Source organism: Leguminivora glycinivorella, chromosome 22 (assembly GCF_023078275.1).
Source record: "Leguminivora glycinivorella isolate SPB_JAAS2020 chromosome 22, LegGlyc_1.1, whole genome shotgun sequence".
Taxonomy (NCBI): domain Eukaryota; kingdom Metazoa; phylum Arthropoda; class Insecta; order Lepidoptera; family Tortricidae; genus Leguminivora; species Leguminivora glycinivorella.
This window is the reverse complement of record NC_062992.1, coordinates 10,482,816-10,502,590: the sequence shown is the minus strand read 5'-3', so window position 1 is coordinate 10,502,590 and position 19,775 is coordinate 10,482,816. Positions and strand designations below refer to the sequence as shown.

At 40.5% G+C, this 19,775-nt stretch overlaps 1 protein-coding gene across 1 annotated transcript in view; it reads left to right on the top strand.

Annotated features, from left to right (window-relative positions):
* Positions 1-19,775, top strand: part of LOC125238103 (prolow-density lipoprotein receptor-related protein 1) — a 214,214-nt gene that overhangs the window by 66,279 nt on the left and 128,160 nt on the right. The window contains exons 30-40 of the mRNA XM_048145391.1: positions 574-689; positions 1,207-1,294; positions 3,584-3,755; positions 5,318-5,455; positions 6,249-6,327; positions 6,895-7,051; positions 7,950-8,116; positions 8,714-8,928; positions 13,694-13,827; positions 17,825-17,922; positions 19,131-19,290. Of these exons, the coding sequence (XP_048001348.1) occupies positions 574-689; positions 1,207-1,294; positions 3,584-3,755; positions 5,318-5,455; positions 6,249-6,327; positions 6,895-7,051; positions 7,950-8,116; positions 8,714-8,928; positions 13,694-13,827; positions 17,825-17,922; positions 19,131-19,290 (1,524 nt within the window). The remainder of the gene's footprint in view (positions 1-573; positions 690-1,206; positions 1,295-3,583; positions 3,756-5,317; positions 5,456-6,248; positions 6,328-6,894; positions 7,052-7,949; positions 8,117-8,713; positions 8,929-13,693; positions 13,828-17,824; positions 17,923-19,130; positions 19,291-19,775) is intronic.

Below are 19,775 nucleotides of genomic sequence, written 5' to 3'. Positions count from 1 at the left end.
TGCTCAAAAGCTACTCGAGCTTATTCCACCGTCCCCATTCTACCATCGGACTCTTAGACGCACGGCCGGTTTCCACCCTTTCTTGGTAGATATTCCGCGAATTCGCACGAAGCGCTTTGCTTCTTCTTTTCTTATGCGCACTGCCAAGGAGTGGAATTCCTTGCCGGCGGCTATATTTCCGAGCTCATATAACCCGGCGACCTTCAAATCAAGGGTGAACAGGCATCTTCTGGGCGAACTCACTCCATCGTAGGCCACGTCTTTACCTTTGGCTAGTAAGTCTGTGGTCAAGAGTAAGCCCATTCATAAAAAAAAAAAAAAAAAAACTGAACGGCTTTAGTACTTAATGGCAGCCTTCCTGAGCTCTCATCTCGTCCCTACAACATATCTACAACATAATCTCATTCTCACAGTCTGAACTAAAGAAGAAGCAGTGTTATTGAACCGATTACAACCTGGCTAATTTATTCTTATTTATTACCAAATTATTACCTAAGTATATTTCGAAAGCGTTCAAATCCAGTGTTAAGAATTAATGAAAAAATATTCATGACGTCATTTTGTTGTGTACAGCTCTGAGCGATATCAAAGTGGTGATCGAGCAAGGCGTGTCCACGGCAGAGGGGCTAGCTGTCGACTGGGTGGCCAACAACCTGTACTGGGTCGAAGGCACGCTCCGACAGATCGAGGTTTGTGACTCTTTACTGTGTCTACTTTATTTTTATAAATAACGTATTAGCGTTGGCCTCAGATTAGTTCCATGTAGTAGCTTTTATTGTTTACCTTAGTGAGTGTACGAGCATAGATGGATATCTATACAGGTTCTAACCAACTGGGTCCACACAGGGCAATGTAGATTTACAGAAATGTTGAGCGACATATTGCAGATCGTAAGAACATATAAATAAGGTTCAAAGACATTGCCGTCGTGAGACGAAGTAGGTACGCAAATGTTAGCTGTAAGTTGCATTATGGTTTATGGTAAACAACATAATTAAGGTAAAATGTTTTTTTTTTTTATAAATAAATTAAAAAGAAAGATCCGCTGGGCTGAGACAGGTTACTGAGCCGAGCAAAACGTGCGTGCTGCCTCAACTGAGGCTCGTCTACATTGAACGTACCTCGCTCTGTGTGGATCCGGCTAATTAGGAATAATGTCTTATGAATTATAAAATATTTAAATTTTAATGATTTTTTGGTCAACAGGTGGCGCGTTTGGACGGCCGGTATCGCCGCACTCTCGTGTCGGGTGATATGGAGAGCCCGCGGGCTATCGCACTTGATCCTAAACTTGGTATGTTTTAAAATTGTGTTACAAACATTTCAAACTAGCACGAGAGGTTTTTGGATCTGGGTGGCTCAAGACATCTTTCCGCTCACTGCTTCTCCGATTTCGTAATCGCTCTAGAGGTAGGAGTAGGACAGACAATAGAACTTGACTGTAGTGAAAATAAAATAATACCATGCACGAAATAAAGCATCAGATAATTTTAAAACCGAAATAAATTACACATATGAAAGAAAAAGTGACCAAGTCCTCTGGTGCCTGAGGCTGGAATCGAACCAGCGTACTCTCCATACGCGGGAGATGCCTCTTTATCCGCTCGGCCACCAAACACAGCACAAGTTACTTTAAGACAGCACAAGTTGAAATATTTTCAATCCATACTAATATTATAAATGCGAAAGTAACTCTGTCTGTCTGTCTGTTACGCTTTCCCGCTTAAACCACGCAACCGATTTTGATGAAATTTGGAACAGACAATCTTTAGACCCTGAGACAGAACATAGGCTACTTTTTATTTCGAAAAAAAGGGATGAAGGGGTTGAAAAAGAGGTTGAAAGTTTGTATGGGATTTCTTAATTTTAAATGATAAAACCATGAAACTTTATATTTTAGCACTTGATAAGAAATCATTAAACATATATTTAAAGTCACATACAGGTCGAACGCGATTAATTAACATTATTTTTACCTTTAAAATAAACATGGTGGGAAATAAACATTAACTAAAAGCGGGTAGATTATATTTATTTGTCTACCCCGAACATTTATATAAATTAATATCGGGTAGTTTTGTGTTGTTTACATCTCCGGTGACATTTTGCTGGGACGTCAGTCTTCCGCGACCACGGCCAGTGCAACCTGGCCGAAACGTTGGGAAAAAAGGTAAAAATAATGTTAATTAATCGCGTTCGACCTGTATGTGACTTTAAATATGTGTACAAAGCGCGAGAACTTAAAGTGTTATATCATTAAACATCTTGATAAGGGATATTAGGGATAGGGATAGGGATAGCGATAGCGATAGGGAAAGCGATAGGGATAGGGATAGCGATAGGGATAGTGATAGCGATACGGATACGGATAATATGGGTATCGTTAGCGGGATACGGATAATCGGTCGGCGGTCTCTTACAATCAATGTGCTCTAAGACGATCGTTGTTTGCTTGCTTGAAGATTACGTTTGCGATAAGTATAAGCAAAATGTAAAAAATTGTAAGGGATAATAGAAAAAAGTACTTTTTACCCACCGATCATAGTGTCGAAATACGGGCTATGTGGGATGTTTATAAAGGTTTCCCCAGCGTATATAGAATTACCTACGCTGTGGTCGATGTGTAATATTTCTACAATCATTGCAAGCAAAAGTATTATGTGCAATCGAAATAATCGCAGATAAATATACCTACAGAGAAACCTACGGTCCCAACGGATCCAAATGAAAATCTTAATGAATACTTTTATTACGCGGGCGAAGCCGCGGGTAAAAGCTAGTAGATTATAATTTAACTTGTGTTCATTAGAATTGCATCAGATAATTATAAGAAAAACATGGACAGAAGTTATTTTTAAATCCAATTTCTATTTAATAAGTCAGGTAGAAATATATAAAGTAACTGAGTTGACTGTGACGTCACTCAATTCGATTTCATATAAATTCCATATTAGCAAGTCGTTCAAATTCGTTTTGACAGTTCTTAAAAAGAAGCTGATATTTGACTAGGAGGCAAGTAGCATATACTACATGGATAGTGGGGTGTTCTGATTCGGTTTTGTTGAGCTTGAGGTTTCAGAGACTGTGAGGGTGTTAGCATGGTAAGGATATAAATTTACACTTGAAATATCTAACCCCTTAACTTCATTATTTGAGCATTTCTTTTTTTTTCCACTTTTATGAAGTGTGATATTTCTGAAAAAAAAATGCTATTTATACTCAGAATTACTAGCTTTTTCAATCCTAGTAGTTAAAAAAATTGTCCCATACGATTTTTTCTTATTTTGTTACTATTTTCGGTACATGTTGTATGGGGTAACAAAAGAGGAAAGTAACAAACATGTATGGAAATTCTGGGACACTTTTTGTCTCCCAGTGAGATTTAAAGTACTCGTGATTCTGAGTACAATTGACCAAAAATTCCATAAAACAATCAAAATTTTTTTATTGGCAAAAAAAAAAGAAATGCTCATTTCTTATTATAATTTCGAATTGGATCTCTTGATATCGACATAATTTTGACGTTTTTACCTCCAGAAATTTGGTAGTGATATGTTTTTTTTAATCTTGCTTTCTTCCTCAGGTTACCTATTCTGGAGCGATTGGGAGCAGTCAGCTCCGCGCATAGAGCGTTGCAGCATGGCCGGCAGAAACCGCACGGTAGTGGTGCAAGTCGACGAGATAGCCGACGGCGCGTGGCCTAATGGCATCACGTTAGATCATGTCGCCACTAGGCTGTATTGGATCGACGCCAAGTATGTACAATTGTACAACTCAAGTTACTTATAGTCAGCTCAGGTGCAAACCGCACGGTTGTGGTGCAAGTCGACGAAATTGCTGACGGCGCGTGGCCTAATGGCATCACGTTAGATCATGTCGCCACTAGGCTGTATTGGATCGACGCCAAGTATGTACAATTGTACAACTCAAGTTAATTATAGTCAGCTCAGGTGGAAACCGCACGGTTGTGGTGCAAGTCGACGAAATTGCTGACGGCGCGTGGCCTAATGGCATCACGTTAGATCATGTCGCCACTAGGCTGTATTGGATCGACGCCAAGTATGTACAATTGTACAACTCAAGTTACTTATAGTCAGCTCAGGTGCAAACCGCACGGTTGTGGTGCAAGTCGACGAAATTGCTGACGGCGCGTGGCCTAATGGCATCACGTTAGATCATGTCGCCACTAGGCTGTATTGGATCGACGCCAAGTATGTACAATTGTACAACTCAAGTTACTTATAGTCAGCTCAGGTGCAAACCGCACGGTTGTGGTGCAAGTCGACGAAATTGCTGACGGCGCGTGGCCTAATGGCATCACGTTAGATCATGTCGCCACTAGGCTGTATTGGATCGACGCCAAGTATGTACAATTGTACAACTCAAGTTAATTATAGTCAGCTCAGGTGGAAACCGCACGGTTGTGGTGCAAGTCGACGAAATTGCTGACGGCGCGTGGCCTAATGGCATCACGTTAGATCATGTCGCCACTAGGCTGTATTGGATCGACGCCAAGTATGTACAATTGTACAACTCAAGTTACTTATAGTCAGCTCAGGTGCAAACCGCACGGTTGTGGTGCAAGTCGACGAAATTGCTGACGGCGCGTGGCCTAATGGCATCACGTTAGATCATGTCGCCACTAGGCTGTATTGGATCGACGCCAAGTATGTACAATTGTACAACTCAAGTTACTTATAGTCAGCTCAGGTGCAAACCGCACGGTTGTGGTGCAAGTCGACGAAATTGCTGACGGCGCGTGGCCTAATGGCATCACGTTAGATCATGTCGCCACTAGGCTGTATTGGATCGACGCCAAGTATGTACAATTGTACAACTCAAGTTACTTATAGTCAGCTCAGGTGCAAACCGCACGGTTGTGGTGCAAGTCGACGAAATTGCTGACGGCGCGTGGCCTAATGGCATCACGTTAGATCATGTCGCCACTAGGCTGTATTGGATCGACGCCAAGTATGTAATCTAATAAATAATAAAAAAAAAAAATAGTTTTGTAGAATACTAACCATATATATAATTATTATGTAATTGCGTACTAACAACAATGATCTCAGTTGGTCCTTGAAATAAATATTGGGGACACCTTACACAGATCAACTTAGCCCCAAACTAAGCAAAGCTTGTACTATGGGTGCTAGGCGACGATATATATACTTAAATAGATACTTATATACATAGAAAACATCCATGACTCATAAATGCCCTTACAGGGATTCGAACCTGGAACCGTGGCTCAGCAGGCAGGGTCACTACCGACTGGGCCAGACCGGTCGTCATGATGATTATCTATTATTTCCAGATCGGACTCAATCCACACAACGCTGTACGATGGAACTGGCTATCAACTGGTCCTGCGTGGACACGCGATGCTATCCCACCCGTTTGCAGTCACGCTCTTTGAGTCACACGTCTATTGGACCGATTGGAGAAGCAACAGGTATGCCTCGACATGTGTTCATTAAATGTCCTCGTTAACAATCGTGGATGTAAAACGCCACTCAGAGAATAAGGCGGTGCGGAGAGGTTGACCCAGAGTCTTACGGCCCAGCCATGACATTGGGCTAAGCGGGACAGCGGTGAGCGGCAGCCATACGTGCAAATGAAAAGTCCCATCGCTGTATCTCGCTCCAATGTATGGCCGCCGATTACCACTGTCGCGCTTAGACCAATGTCGTGGCTGAGCCGTTAGTCTTCCTTTTCCTACGTTGCTTTACTTAGCACAGCGTTATGCCACGACTTTTGAGAGTCGTTTGCTTAAACCAAAGACATATGTAACTCCGTATAGACAGATAAAGTCTAAAAAAAAACCTCAAAACCATAGAGAAAAAGGTACCTACGGTGACCTAGATGGCGAGACACCTTTGGGGGACGCTTGGCTAGATGGCGCTAATATCCATCCCCATCTTAAAGGCCGGCAACGCACCTCCAACACCTCTGGTGTTTCGGGTGTCCATGGGCGGCGGTGATCGCTTACCATCAGGCGACCTGTCTGCTCGTTTGCCTCCTATCCCATAAAAAAAAAATATTAACATTTTAACACATATCAAGCTAAGCATATGGGCCAAATTGTCAAAACTGAGGTTCAAAAGTTTTAAGCCTGTGTCGAGAGATGGCAGTCTTCCTGTGTCGAGAGATGGCAGATCGCACTGTGATAACACATTTTACTTTGACAGTAACTCTCTATAATACTCGATCCTCTTTGCTTAAACTAATGTCTATCTTTTTTATAGTGTGATGCGCGCTAACAAATGGAATGGAAGTGATGTGCAAGTTGTGCAGAGGACTATGATGCAGCCTTTTGATATCAAGGTAAATACTTTTTTTTTAAATATCCATCTTTTTTATAAGGTAGTGGTGCAAAGTATTGTAGTAAACATATTTTAGCTACTATTTACGTAACTGGGCAGTTTTTCTCAAAGTTGTCCACCCACTTTTTTTTTGGATTTGGAAATTTATGTGTGGTTTCCACTCAGAATCGCGAGCTTTTTCAATTCTAATAGGAGAAAAAAAGTGTCCCAAGGTTTTTTCACATTCCGTTACCATTTTTTCATTCATTTTGTATGGGGGTAACGGAATGGAAGGTTCTAAAAAATATATGAAAATCTTGGGACATTTTTTTTTCTCCTATCAGGATCGAAAGACCTCGCTATTCTGAGTATTAATCGCGTAAAAAATACCCATGTTAAAAAAATGTGGGGTGGACATGGACAACTTTGAAAAAAATGACCCAACTGTTGTTGTATGAAAATGTAATAATTTAAAATAATTTATCACTAAAGAAAAAAATATTCGGAAACCGTCGTGTAAATTCAAATTCACTCATACTTTAGAGCCGATCTTTTGTCACAATTTCTACAAAACTTCTAACACCACCAGGTGATCCACCCAAGTCGCCAACCAGCCCTACCTTCCAACCCCTGCTCCGTCAACAATGGTAACTGCACACACCTGTGTCTCATTGACGGACCGAATGTGCGCGTGTGTGCGTGCCCACACGTTATGCGATTGGCGAAAGACAACGTTACTTGTGAGGGTAAGTTATAGGTACAAGAGTTGACACGCATGGAACGAATGAGGGAATGAAAATATGTATGTGTGTGACTGATTAGCCAATAAAATAGTGGCTCTTGACAGTTTCGACTTTATGCAGATGTCACTCACAGTAAAAGTTTGTGAGGGTAAGTCATCACATTCATACATACATACAATCACGCCTGTATCTCCTAAAGGGAGGCAGAGCACATTAAACTGGGCCATTTTTTTCCAATTTGTACACCCCGCTTTATTTTTGGATTTGGAAATGTTTATGTGGTTTCCACTCAAAATCTTTCAATTCTAATAGGAGAAAAAAAGTGTCACAAGGTTTTTTTCCCATTCCGTTACCATTTTTTCATACATTTTGTATAGCGGTAACGAAATGGAAGGTTCGAAAAAATGTATGGAAATCTTGGGACATTTTTTTTCTCCAAGTAGTCTCCTGAGTAGGTATTAATCGCGTAAAAAAATAGCTATGTTACAAAAAAGTGGGGTGGACAACTTTGAAAAAAAATGGCCCAACTATTCAGGTATCAGTACCACTCTTGGCAAACAAGGAGTTGAAGGAAAACTAATTTGTCACATTTTGACTGGTTGCCAACCTCTCGTCTACGTCACAATTTAACCGATATCCCGCAGTCGACTTCTAGGATACAAGGGATGAAAAGGGGTGGTGAAATTCTAACCCGTCGCCATTCGGGAAACATTCAACTGCTCATAATGTCTTTGAAATGAGGATTGCAGTCAAATTTAAAGTTTACAACAATTATTTGTGTCCGGACTAAGGTAAATCAGAAAAAAAAAATATCTGTAAGTAAAAAGTATCTGCTTCGTTTTGCTAAAAAAAATCTTTCTCGGAAGAACTAATCAAGTGTTCATGATTTTTCCTTCCACAGTGCATGAAAAAGTAGTGGTCATCGGCAGAGCAGGCTCCATTCGCGGTTTGGACCTTGACGCGCCGTCGCAACCCGTCATTCCTGCTGTATGGGGCGCGCAACTGGCCGCACCACGAGCCTTAGCAGCGCTAACTTCACAACGGTTACTGTACTGGAGCGATGCTGAGGTAAGGTCAACTTTATACAAGTTCAATCAATCAATCAAAATATTTATTCCTAATAAACTTAAAACTACACAATATGCAAAAAAAACAGTATTACTAAAACTACAAACGTACAAGGGATTGATAAGTTTATCACGAAATGGTCCCGTCTCAGCATAATGCTGACCCGGAGGTCAGCGCTGATCTTCCGACGAGACCATTTGTGAGACCACGAACGCAGCCGCACGACACAGCCCCATCGTAATTCGAACGCATCCTTATTGAAGCGATCAACGCCATCTTGTCTACTATCTATGGCAGGGCATATTTCACATCAATAAGTTGAGGTAAGGTATATTATTCAATCGGCGGTATAGACCTAAACTAGTCATTCCTGCTGATTGGAGCGCGCAACTGGTCGCACGACAAACTCTAGCAGCGCTAACTTCACAACGCTTACTTTGGAACGACACTGAGGTAAGGTCAACTTTCACACTAGTGAACTTAGGCATTGAACGAGGCTGAAGTTGCCAAACCACAAATACATATAGTCCTATGTAGTACAGTATAAAATACAATACACTTGAACTAATTAACCTGGACATTTTTTTAAATTTGTAGACGAACGAGATAAAACGGACCCGCCTCACCGGCGGCACAGCTGAAACCGTAGTAGAAGCGGCCGGCGTCGGAGGTGCCCTGGCTTTGGACTGGGCCGCTAAAGTTCTGTACTACGTCGCGCAAGGCCAACTGTGGGCCGCGGGCCCGCTCGGCGAAAGGGCTTCTCCGCTCTGCGCTGTTGCTAATGTGACTTCCATCGCTGTTGACGTACAAAGGTATATCTATACATACCGTATAACGAATTGAAACTTTATCTGAATAGTGCATTTTTTACATATGAGTAGTTCAACCCCATAATATTATTCCATAAGTCATTATACTGTGAATGTAAGCGAAGTAAACCAATAGTGTTTGTTTCATGATTTCTTTCTTTTCAGATTATTACTTTTTAATCAGTGTACATGGAAAGTACAGTCTAGTGCAGAAACTATTGATCCTCTGTTTTTAACCCCCGACGCAAAAACGACGGGGTGTTATAAGGTTGACGTGTCTGTTTGTCTGTCTGCCTATCTGTGTGTGTGTCTGTCTGTGGCATCGTAGCTCCCGAACGAATGAACCGATTTAGATTTGTTTTTTAGGGTTCCGTACCTCAAAAGGAAAAAACGGAACCCTTATAGGATCACTTTGTTGTCCGTCTGTCCGTCCGTCCGTCTGTCAAGACCCTTTTTCTCAGGAACGCGTGGAGGTATGAAGCTGAAATTTATATCAATTACTCAGGTCTACTGTCCCTTGAAGCTGTGAAAAAATCAAACTTCTAAGCCAACGCAATCAAAAGATACAGCCGTTTATGCCGCAAATTTTCGACACTTGCAAGGGAATCAAAACCTACAGGGTGCTTCCCGTGAACTCAGAATCTTGAAATTTGGTACGAAGCAACGTCTTATAGCATAGATAAAGGAAAAATTACGAAAACCATAAATTTTTAGTTACATCACATAATATATTTTTTTTTAATAATTTTAATGTTTGTACGGAACCCTCGGTGCGCGAGTCCGACTCGCACTTGGCCGGTTTTTTTTTTGTCTGAAAGCTGAGTTAGTCGGGAGTGTCACAGACAGACACATACACAGACAGACAGACACGTCAAACTTATAACACCCCTTCGTTTTTGCGTCGGGGGTTAAAATGACGTGTGATCTATCTCGCGTTCTCGCGCCAATCATGTGCTAATCCTGCTGAGCTGTTTAAAGTAGCACTTTTTTAGGGTTCCGTAGTCAACTAGGAACCCTTATAGTTTCGCCATGTCTGTCTGTCCGTCCGTCCGTCCGCGGATAATCTCAGTAACCGTTAGCACTAGAAAGCTGAAATTTGGTACCAATATGTATATCAATCACTGCCATTGGTCATCATGCCCTTGGTCTCGGTAACATACGAGCCATTAACCCGATCCAAGGGAAAGTAGAGTCACCTTCGGCGAAAGGGCTTCTCCGCTCTGCGCTGTTGCTAATGTGACTTCCATCGCTGTTGACGTACAAAGGTATATCTATACATACCGTATAACGAATTGAAACTTTATCTGAATAGTGCATTTTTTACATATGAGTAGTTCAACCCCATAATATTATTCCATAAGTCATTATACTGTGAATGTAAGCGAAGTAAACCAACCATTTATTTCTTGTCCGAATATGAAAGTACACAAAAAAAAAGGAACGATAAATGCTAGGGCGTCCCCCGGAAGCGACGGTCGAAGAAACGAGCGCTCATCGATGCGAATGGCCACTTGGAACGTCGGATCTATGACGGGCAGAAGTGCCGAACTGACAGAAGTCTTGAAAAGACGGCAAATCGATGTGTGTTGTGTACAAGAGACCAAGTGGAAGGGGTCAAAGTCTAGAAACATCGGCAATGGCTATAAACTTATCTACCACGGAACATCTACCACCAGAAACGGCGTCGGTATTATAGTCTCAGACTACTGGATTCAGCGCATAGTAAAGGTAATCAGACAAAGTGACCGGCTTATACAAGTAAAGTTGGCGCTAGATCAACAGCCTTGCCTCAACATCATATCGGCGTACGCTCCGCAATCTGGTACTCGAGAGACAGAAAAAGATATCTTCTGGGAAGATCTTAGTGGCTTGTTATCAGAAATCCCAAGTGATGAAACTATCCATCTTGGCGGTGACCTAAATGGCCACGTGGGATCCTCGAACATAAATGCGGAAAGATGCCATGGCGGGTTTGGGTATGGCACCCGAAATAGTGACGGTGAGACAATTATAGAAATGGCGTCAAGGTTTGACCTTGCTATAGTAAATACCTTCTTCCAAAAGAAAAATGATCATCTCGTAACATACCGAAGTGGTAGGAACTCGACACAAATAGATTATATTCTCGCAAGACGTATACATCTAGGCAGATACAGAGACAGTAAGGTCATACCTGGGGAGTCACTGACAACTCAACACAGAATATTGGTCACCACATACAAACTTCCTAAGCCTTTAAAACAAAAGCAACACAAGGTTCCAAAAATCAAATGGAGTTCGCTATCAAAAGCGGTAGGGCAAATTTTCACCCGAGAACTAAGGGATACATACATGGACCAAAAAGACACTGAATTAACGGCCGCAGAAATGTGGAATAATTTTGAAGTCACGTGTAGAGGAACTGCGGAAAAACATCTAGGTCGCACAAAGGGAGCAACAGGTCCATTTAAGGAAACAGCTTGGTGGAACATAGAGGTCAAAAACGCTGTCTCCAAAAAGAAAGAGGCTTTTAAAATCTGGCAGTCAACAAATGAAGAGGCAGACCGTTTACTTTACAACGACCTCAAACGGCAAGCTAAACGAACCATAGCTATATCCAAAGCTGAATCCTACCAAGCTTTTTACGAAAAATTGGAAAAAGCTGACACTCTAGTAGACATCCACAAACTGGCGAAATCGCGTCACAACAGCACCAAAGATATCACCACAGTCAAGTACATAAATGATGCATCCGGTAAACTTCTAACCCAGGACAAAGATATCCGGGATAGATGGGTGCAGTACTACGAAGATCTCTTAAATGTATCGCACCCGAGAAACACCAATACGTCACCACCAGGCTCTGTCTGTGGCCCCCTTACAGCGATAACACCCACGGAAATAAAGAAAGCTCTGTGCCAGATGAAGAACAACAAAGCAACAGGACCAGATGAAATCCCGTCAGAAGTCTGGAAACACTTAGGCGAAGAAGGTATACTCTGGCTTTATGAAATTTTCAACAAACTTATACAAGGTCAACAAATACCTGAAAGCTGGAGAAACAGTCTTCTCATACCATTTTACAAAGGAAAGGGAGACGTGAGAGACTGTGGTAACTACCGCGCTATCAAACTTATGTCCCACTCTCTAAAAATCTGGGAAAGGGTTTTGTATAACAGACTAAATGAACTAATAGTATTAACTTCAAATCAATGCGGCTTTGTTGCTGAAAAGGGAACGGCGGACGCTATACAAACTATACGCATACTTTTAGAAAAGAGAAAGACTAACAAGAAGAACTTACACATGGTCTTCATTGACTTAGAAAAAGCGTTCGACCATGTCCCACGTGACCTGATCTGGGTGGCCCTCAGAGATCAGCTGGTGCCGGAAAGTTATATCTCGCTCATAAAAGACATGTACAGCGATGTAAAGACGCAAGTTATGAGCCCAGCAGGTAAAAGTGACAGCTTCTCAATCAGATCCGGCGTCCATCAAGGCTCGACTCTCAGCCCGTTACTTTTCAATGTAACAATAGACTACCTCACGAAAAGTTGCCAAAAACCTGTGCCCTGGAATATTCTTTACGCAGACGATGTTGCACTTATTTCAGAAGATATAATAGATCTCCAACACACATTCAACACCTGGATAGAAGCACTTGAAAGTAATGGGCTAAAGATTAGCAGAAAGAAAACTGAGCATATGTCTTGTGTGTTTGATGGCATTTCTAATGCCAACGACTTCAAAATCTATATCGGAGCCACAAGAATTCCCACAGTGTGCCAATTTAAATACTTGGGATCCATCATCAGCAACGATGGCAAGATCGATAAAGATGTCACACATAGAACTACAGTGGGGTGGCAAAAATATAGGGAGCTGACCGGCGTAATATGCGATAAGAAAATGCCAATAAAAGTGAAAGGAAAGTCTATAAAAGCGCAATAAGGCCTGCTCTTTTATACGGCACAGAATGCTGGGCAACAACCAAACATCACATAAATAAATTGCATGTCACTGAAATGCGCATGTTGCGTTGGTCAGGAGGAGTCACGTTGCTGGATAAAATCCGCAACGACTACATAAGAGGTAGTTTCAAGGTCGCACCTATAGCTGAGAAACTCAAAGAAAATCGTCTTCGGTGGTATGGGCATATTCTACGTCGCCCAGAAGATCATATGGTCAAGTTAGCCTTAAACATGCCGACACAAAAAAGAGGAAGCGGAAGACCACCTACCACTTGGCTGACGATAGCCAAAAATCGTGTATTATGGAGGAAAAGGACAAGAAAGGCCGACCCCACTTAAATGGGAAAAGGTCAAGGAAGAAGATGTATATCAATCACGCCAACAAAGTGCAAAAATAAAAAATGGAAAATAATGTTTTATTAGGGTACCCCCCCTACATGTAAAGTGGGGGCTGATATTTTTTTTCATTCCAATCCCAACGTGTGATATATTGTTGGATAGGTATTTAAAAATGAAAACGGGTTTACTAAGATCGTTTTTTGATAATATTAATAGTTTCGGAAATAATCGCTTCTAAAGGAAAAAAAAGTGCGTCCCCCCCCCTCTAACTTTTGAACCCTACGTTCAAAAAATATGAAAAAAATCACAATAGTAGAACTTTATAAAAACTTTATAGGAAAATTGTTTTGAACTTGATAGGTTTAGCAGTTTTTGAGAAAAATATGGAAAACTACGGAACCCTACACTGAGCGTGGCCCGACACGCTCTTGGCCGGTTTTTGTTTAGCAACTTAAATATCCAAATATGTTTTCTCACAGGGGGAAATTGTACTGGGCAGTGTCCAGCACAGGCGACGCAATGGGTGCGAAGATGGAAGCGGCCGCCAGCGACTGTAGCGAACGACGGATTATCATTGACGCCACACGCGATCCTTTACTGGCTGGAGTTCATAGTAAGTATACAACTAGTTTAGGAAATGTCACTTAGAGTATATGTAGCTTTCTATTTAAAAACTGTATGTCCTTACCCACTTAAGGAATCTCTGGTGGTAAGCCACATATGAATTTGACGACCGGTCTGACCCAGTCGGTAGTGACCCTACCTGCTGAGCCGCTGTCCTGGGTTCGAATCCCGGAAAGGCCATTTATTTGTGTGATGAGCACAGATATTTGTTCCTGAGTCATGGATGTTTTCTATGTATATAAGTATGTATTTATCTATTTAAGTATGTATATCGTCGCCTAGCACCCATAGTACAAGCTTTGCTTAGTTTGGGGCTAAGTTGATCTGTGTAAGGTGTCCCCAATATTTATTTTATTTATTTACTTAAATATGTATGATTATGAAACAAAATCTAGAGAACACTAGATTAAGATTTAAATACTTCAGCTATTTTAGACTGCTTACAGGCCTCAGTCGGTTCCTTTGACATAGAGGACAGAGTCCCTTGCCCTAACCTTGTTCTCTTGCCCTTATCCCAGTCACTTGGTCACTCTTCCATGCATATCTATCACCCGTCATCTCTTCATTAACTTGCTTTCGTTTCATACAAAGACATATCATCATTTCTTTTAAAAAAAACTTGTATCTTCGTCTGTCAGTGAAAAGAAAATTTTAGTAAGTATGTATGGACTTACTGCGTTTTAACTTCGAGGAGCAGCATGAGATACGAGATTTTTTTAAAGTAGCGACGATATGTGACTCCGTATAGACAGCTACAGTCTAAGAAAAAAACGTACCTCAGAACCATATAGAAACAGGTACGGTGGCCTAGATGGCGTTACACCTTTGGGGAACGCTCGGCCAGATGGCGCTAATATGAATTAATATTTGACATTTTAACACATATCAAGCTAAGAATATGGGCCAAATTGTCAAAACTGAGTTTTAAAACTTTTAAGCTTGTGTCGAGAGATGGCAGTCTATGCACTGTGATTACATATTTTACTTTGACAATAACTCTCTATAATACTTGATCCTCTTTGGTTTCATATCATGTCTCACCACAGACCAACCCCTATAGACATCCATTACAAGACGACTCGCGGTCGCCAGCCTTCCTAGTATTTGCACTGATATAAGCGCGGGCGCTCGCCGTGCCCGATCAGTATCGACCAAGTAACAGACCCGAAAGCAGCGCGTGTTTTTCGCACTAAAAAATTGGAAAAGGGTATTTTGATGCCTTAAAGATGTCCACCTGTAGTGTGAAATGGTGTGGAAAGGTAACAAAAGAAGCTCAAATTTAAAAACAGACGGCATTACATTCCACAAATAAGTCATATTTATAATTTATTCAGAGCCGGCATAGGTCAACTTACATTGGCCACTTACGCGTCAGTAGAGGGACAGTCATACTTCTGTCCCTTTTCATCTGGCGCGACTGCCCGCCGTCCTTGAAACGGCCAATCACAGCGCGCTTAACACATTCCCCGCCCGCTCCTCGCACCCCAAACACTGGTGACTCGTATCGCGAACAAAATATACAAGATTTCTACTCTATAGGAGGTTCTCTGTGTGTCTCACACAGTCCATCCACCTCTTCTTATTAGGACTGAGCATCGATCTAAACTACCTAGATGCACCATCATGGCTTAGAATGTGTCCGCAGCAAATTGTGCTTGAAAATGTTCTAAGCACAATTGGGCGGTCAGTAGCGCTTCATCCGCCGTGTCGGCAACATGCCTAAGTGCTCCGTAAAAAAGTGCAAAAATAACACCTTATATACGTTAAAAAAGGATGACGTATCGTATTTCCGGTAAGTTAATAATTTTATAATGTTATGCATTTGTGGCCAAAATGGCTTCCTAACTTACTAAAAACATTTATTTTCTAGAATAATTAAAGTAAATTCCTTGATTTGGTCTTACGCAGTTTGTCTCTTTCTCTCGCGCTATACTAGTAATGAGCGGACGGCGACAAAAGATGGATGAAGTGGAACATAGTTAAAAATGGAATGATGGAGTCGCTAATTTATATTTTTTGTAAAAGAAGCCTATTTCATATTATTAGTGTATGTATTTATTTATTATTATGGACCAATAAGTCTGAAATAAATGATTTCAATTCAATAATATTAATACATATCTTATAAATTACTTTAATTATAAAAAGAAACAACCCGGGAATAGCAATTTCGTTTTTAAGTAATAAAAAAGGTTTTTATTCCAGATTCCCAAAACAAGACGTTGAAAGGGAAAAATGGCGCAAGATTATAGCTGAGGAGCGGAGAGAAGATTTACCCACACAAAGCTTTGAAAGAAATTACGTAGAATAATAAATTAATGTCATCATTCAATTCTTCTTTGTTTTAATAGCTACTTAATTCATATTCTCCAAGTGCACCATCCCTCACACACACCACATACAATCCCTCAACTGTTTACCTTCACATAATCGCTACACATACACTCACTACACGCACACACGCACATATGTTATACACCGTGTTTCACTTAACACTAAAAACCTGAAAACAGTTTGTTCAGAATCGAGAGTAGAATCGATTCAGCTATATCTTGATGGGGGTAATATTTTTATTTAAATTTGTATTATTAGTTATTTTTTACGTGCCTATTCTATTGTACTCGTAAGACAACATTGTGTACATCGCATTGCTAGAGGTTGTTTACCTTTTTCAGTATTTAGGGGTATTAATACTGGCTGGTTACTTGGACGATTATTTTTTCGCTTCGAGTTTGACGTTGTTTGTCAGTTTAATCTTAATGTTTATCATAAGTCATAACAAATTGAACTCGTACCTAATTACAACCTTGTCATTTTAAACATTGGGTTTAAATTTGATTACCTATCCAATTTGAAGTTTACTGTGACAAAGCTTTAAAGTGTTTTACAGTGACATCTTAGCTGTCTATTGGTAAACCTTATGTCGTTGCAGTAACGTACACATATAAATAGTTTTGTGGTTTATGGTGGAAGTTAGCAATTATTTTATTGAGTGTAGAGCTAAAAGTCAAGTAGAGCTGTACAAAAAATTAAAAATTCAATTAAAAAAAAAGTAACCATCAGATTAAAAGATGAATACTCTAGATGAGTTTAAAAAAATAAAAATCAGTTGGGGTGTCTGAGGTTTTGAGTGTTACCGGAAACACGGTGTATATATTAGACGACCGGTCTGGCTCAGTCGGTAGTGACCCTGCCTGCTAAGCCGCGGTCCTGGGTTCGAATCCCGGTAAGGGCATTTATTTGTGTGATGAGCACAGATATTTGTTCCTGAGTCATGGATGTATCCTATGTATATAAGTATGTATTTATCTATTTAAGTATGTATATCGTCGTTTAGTACCCATAGTACAAGCTTTGCTTAGTTTGGGGCTAAGTTGATCTGTGTAAGGTGTCCCCAATATCTATTTATTTATTTATAAACATACACACACACACACACACACACACACACACACACACACACACACACACACACACACACACACACACACACACATATATATTTAAACAGTTTTTCGCAAAAATACCGCAAATTTCCTCATTCTCGCCTTTCATCTCATAGCGCGACTCCCATGATGCCTCTGTCCATCCTCGTTCCCAATTTAAAAATGGCGTTTAGATTGTTGCAGCGCGAACGAAATTAAACTTATGTTGGTTGCAATAAGACGTAGATTTGTTTAAAAATATGCACACCTGCGATCTGCGGTCATAAATTTTATGGCTGTCGCGATGATCACATTCATTAATGTCATAACCGGCAATTGATTGCATTTGAAATTGAACTCTAAGTACTAAGAAATAACGTTGTTTTTGTAAAAAAATTAAAGTAGTTTTTACTACATTGCGAAGTTTTCGTTTGTCAACTAGACGCACACATTTGCAACTAAGCGATCGGACACTTTTGAGTGTCGAATTTGTAGGCGATAGTGTATCTAGGGAAGTTTAAATCGATGGGACTGAGTATTAACTTCTTTTCTGTACTGTAGGTTTGACGATGGAGCCAAAGTCTGGATGGTTGTACTGGGTCAATCTCGCGTCTGCTTCCATTCAGTACATAGATGTCAAAACTGGAGAATTCTTTACCGTAAGTAATCTGTTTACATTTGGCATGAATGGCAAAACCTCTAATAACCTAACCACAAATTATAAACTGAAATAGATACCATACACTAAAGAAAAAGCGATCAAGCCCTTTTTTTTAAAGTAGTAACACTACTATATATAAATTATAATCTGAAATAGATACCATACCATACGTATACTAAAGAAAGATGGTGTAAGCCCACTGGTGGCGAAGCCGGGAATCGAACCCGGGTCTCCATCTAACGCGGCTGACGTGATAAACCGCTACACCACCTTTCTTTAGTGTATGGTATCTATTTCAGATTATAATTTATATATAGTAGTGTTACTACTTAAAAAAAAAACAAATCAAAAAATATTTAATAAAATAATTTGATTTTGTTACCTACATCGAACCTAACCACAAAGTTAAAATTTTGAAAAACCTCCGACATAGTGGACCGATTTTCATGAAACATGGCTAAGAACACTCCCGACTAACTCAACTTTCAAACAAAAAAAATCAATCTAAATCGGTTCATCCGTTCGGGAGCTACGATGCCACACAAACACAAAAACACAATTATTAAGGAATGAAGTTCAATTCATTTACTGTTTTTACGACTGCACCTAACAGTGTTACGTTTTCTATTTTAATTTATTGAATCTAAAGGAACATATTTACATTATTTACGTTGTTATAAATTGTGCAGACGAGTGCCCAACGCGATTCGTTAATGACTTCGCATCACTTCGCAACTAATTGCGTTAGAGTTCAGGATTGTCTAATATTCTTTCAATGTATTGTATCTCATTCTTACTGCCCGCAAGGCTCATATTAACGAAGTTATACAGTGAAAGCCAGACACACTTTCCCTTATGACACACTTATCCGTATTGTTCTTAAGTTTTTTTTTTCTATTTTTCCTTACTAGGTTCAAAGACATGTGTAACTCCGTATAGACGGATAAAGTATAAGAAAAAAACGTACCTCAAAGCCATAGAGAAAAAGGTACGGTGGCCTAGATAGCGTTACACCTGAGGTACGCTCGGCTAGATGGCGCTAATATTAATATTTGACATTTTAATACATATCAAGCTAAGAGGCCAAATTGTCAAAACTGAGGTTCAAAAGTTCTAAGCTTGTGTCGAGAGATGGCAGTCTATGCACTGTGATTACACATTTTACTTTGACAGTAACTCTCTACAATACTCGATCCTCTTTGCTAGGTTGAATTAGCAACGGGCGCGCGTCCTTTAGCCCTGGATATCCACTTCGAAAGGCTACTGTGGGCCGATGGAGATGGTCTTAAAGCCTGCAAGCTGCCCCGCGTGCGAAGCCAAGCTACTCAGAACTGCGTGGATTCAGAAGTGCTCAGGGCTAACACTGGTGAGTCCACTATTTTGTAAATTACTCTTATATTGTAATGGCGACTTAGCTACTGCGGGCCGACGGAGACGGTCTAAAAGCCTGCAAACTGCCCCGCGAGCGAAGCCAAGCTACGCAGAACTACGTGGATTCTGAAGTTCTTAGGGCTAACACTGGTGAGTCCACTATTTTGTAAAGTTGAGAATAACTAGAAAGACCGAAAAGAGGTCACCAAAAACTTGTTTCCTATATTCATAGTGTATCAAAAACAAAAACATGGAAATCTTCATTAAGGCGAAGGGTAAGGCGAAACTAGCGACACTTTCGATATTTTCTTATGTAATATTTTCTTCGGTTACCGCGATAGTTACTCATGAAATAAAACTGTGGAAACGGATTAAATCGCGTATAAGGAATTTACAATTCATCCCGACGTTTCGAACACTTTACAGCGTTCGTGGTCAACGGATGACTGAGGAAAAAACATTCATTGAGGATTTCTTATG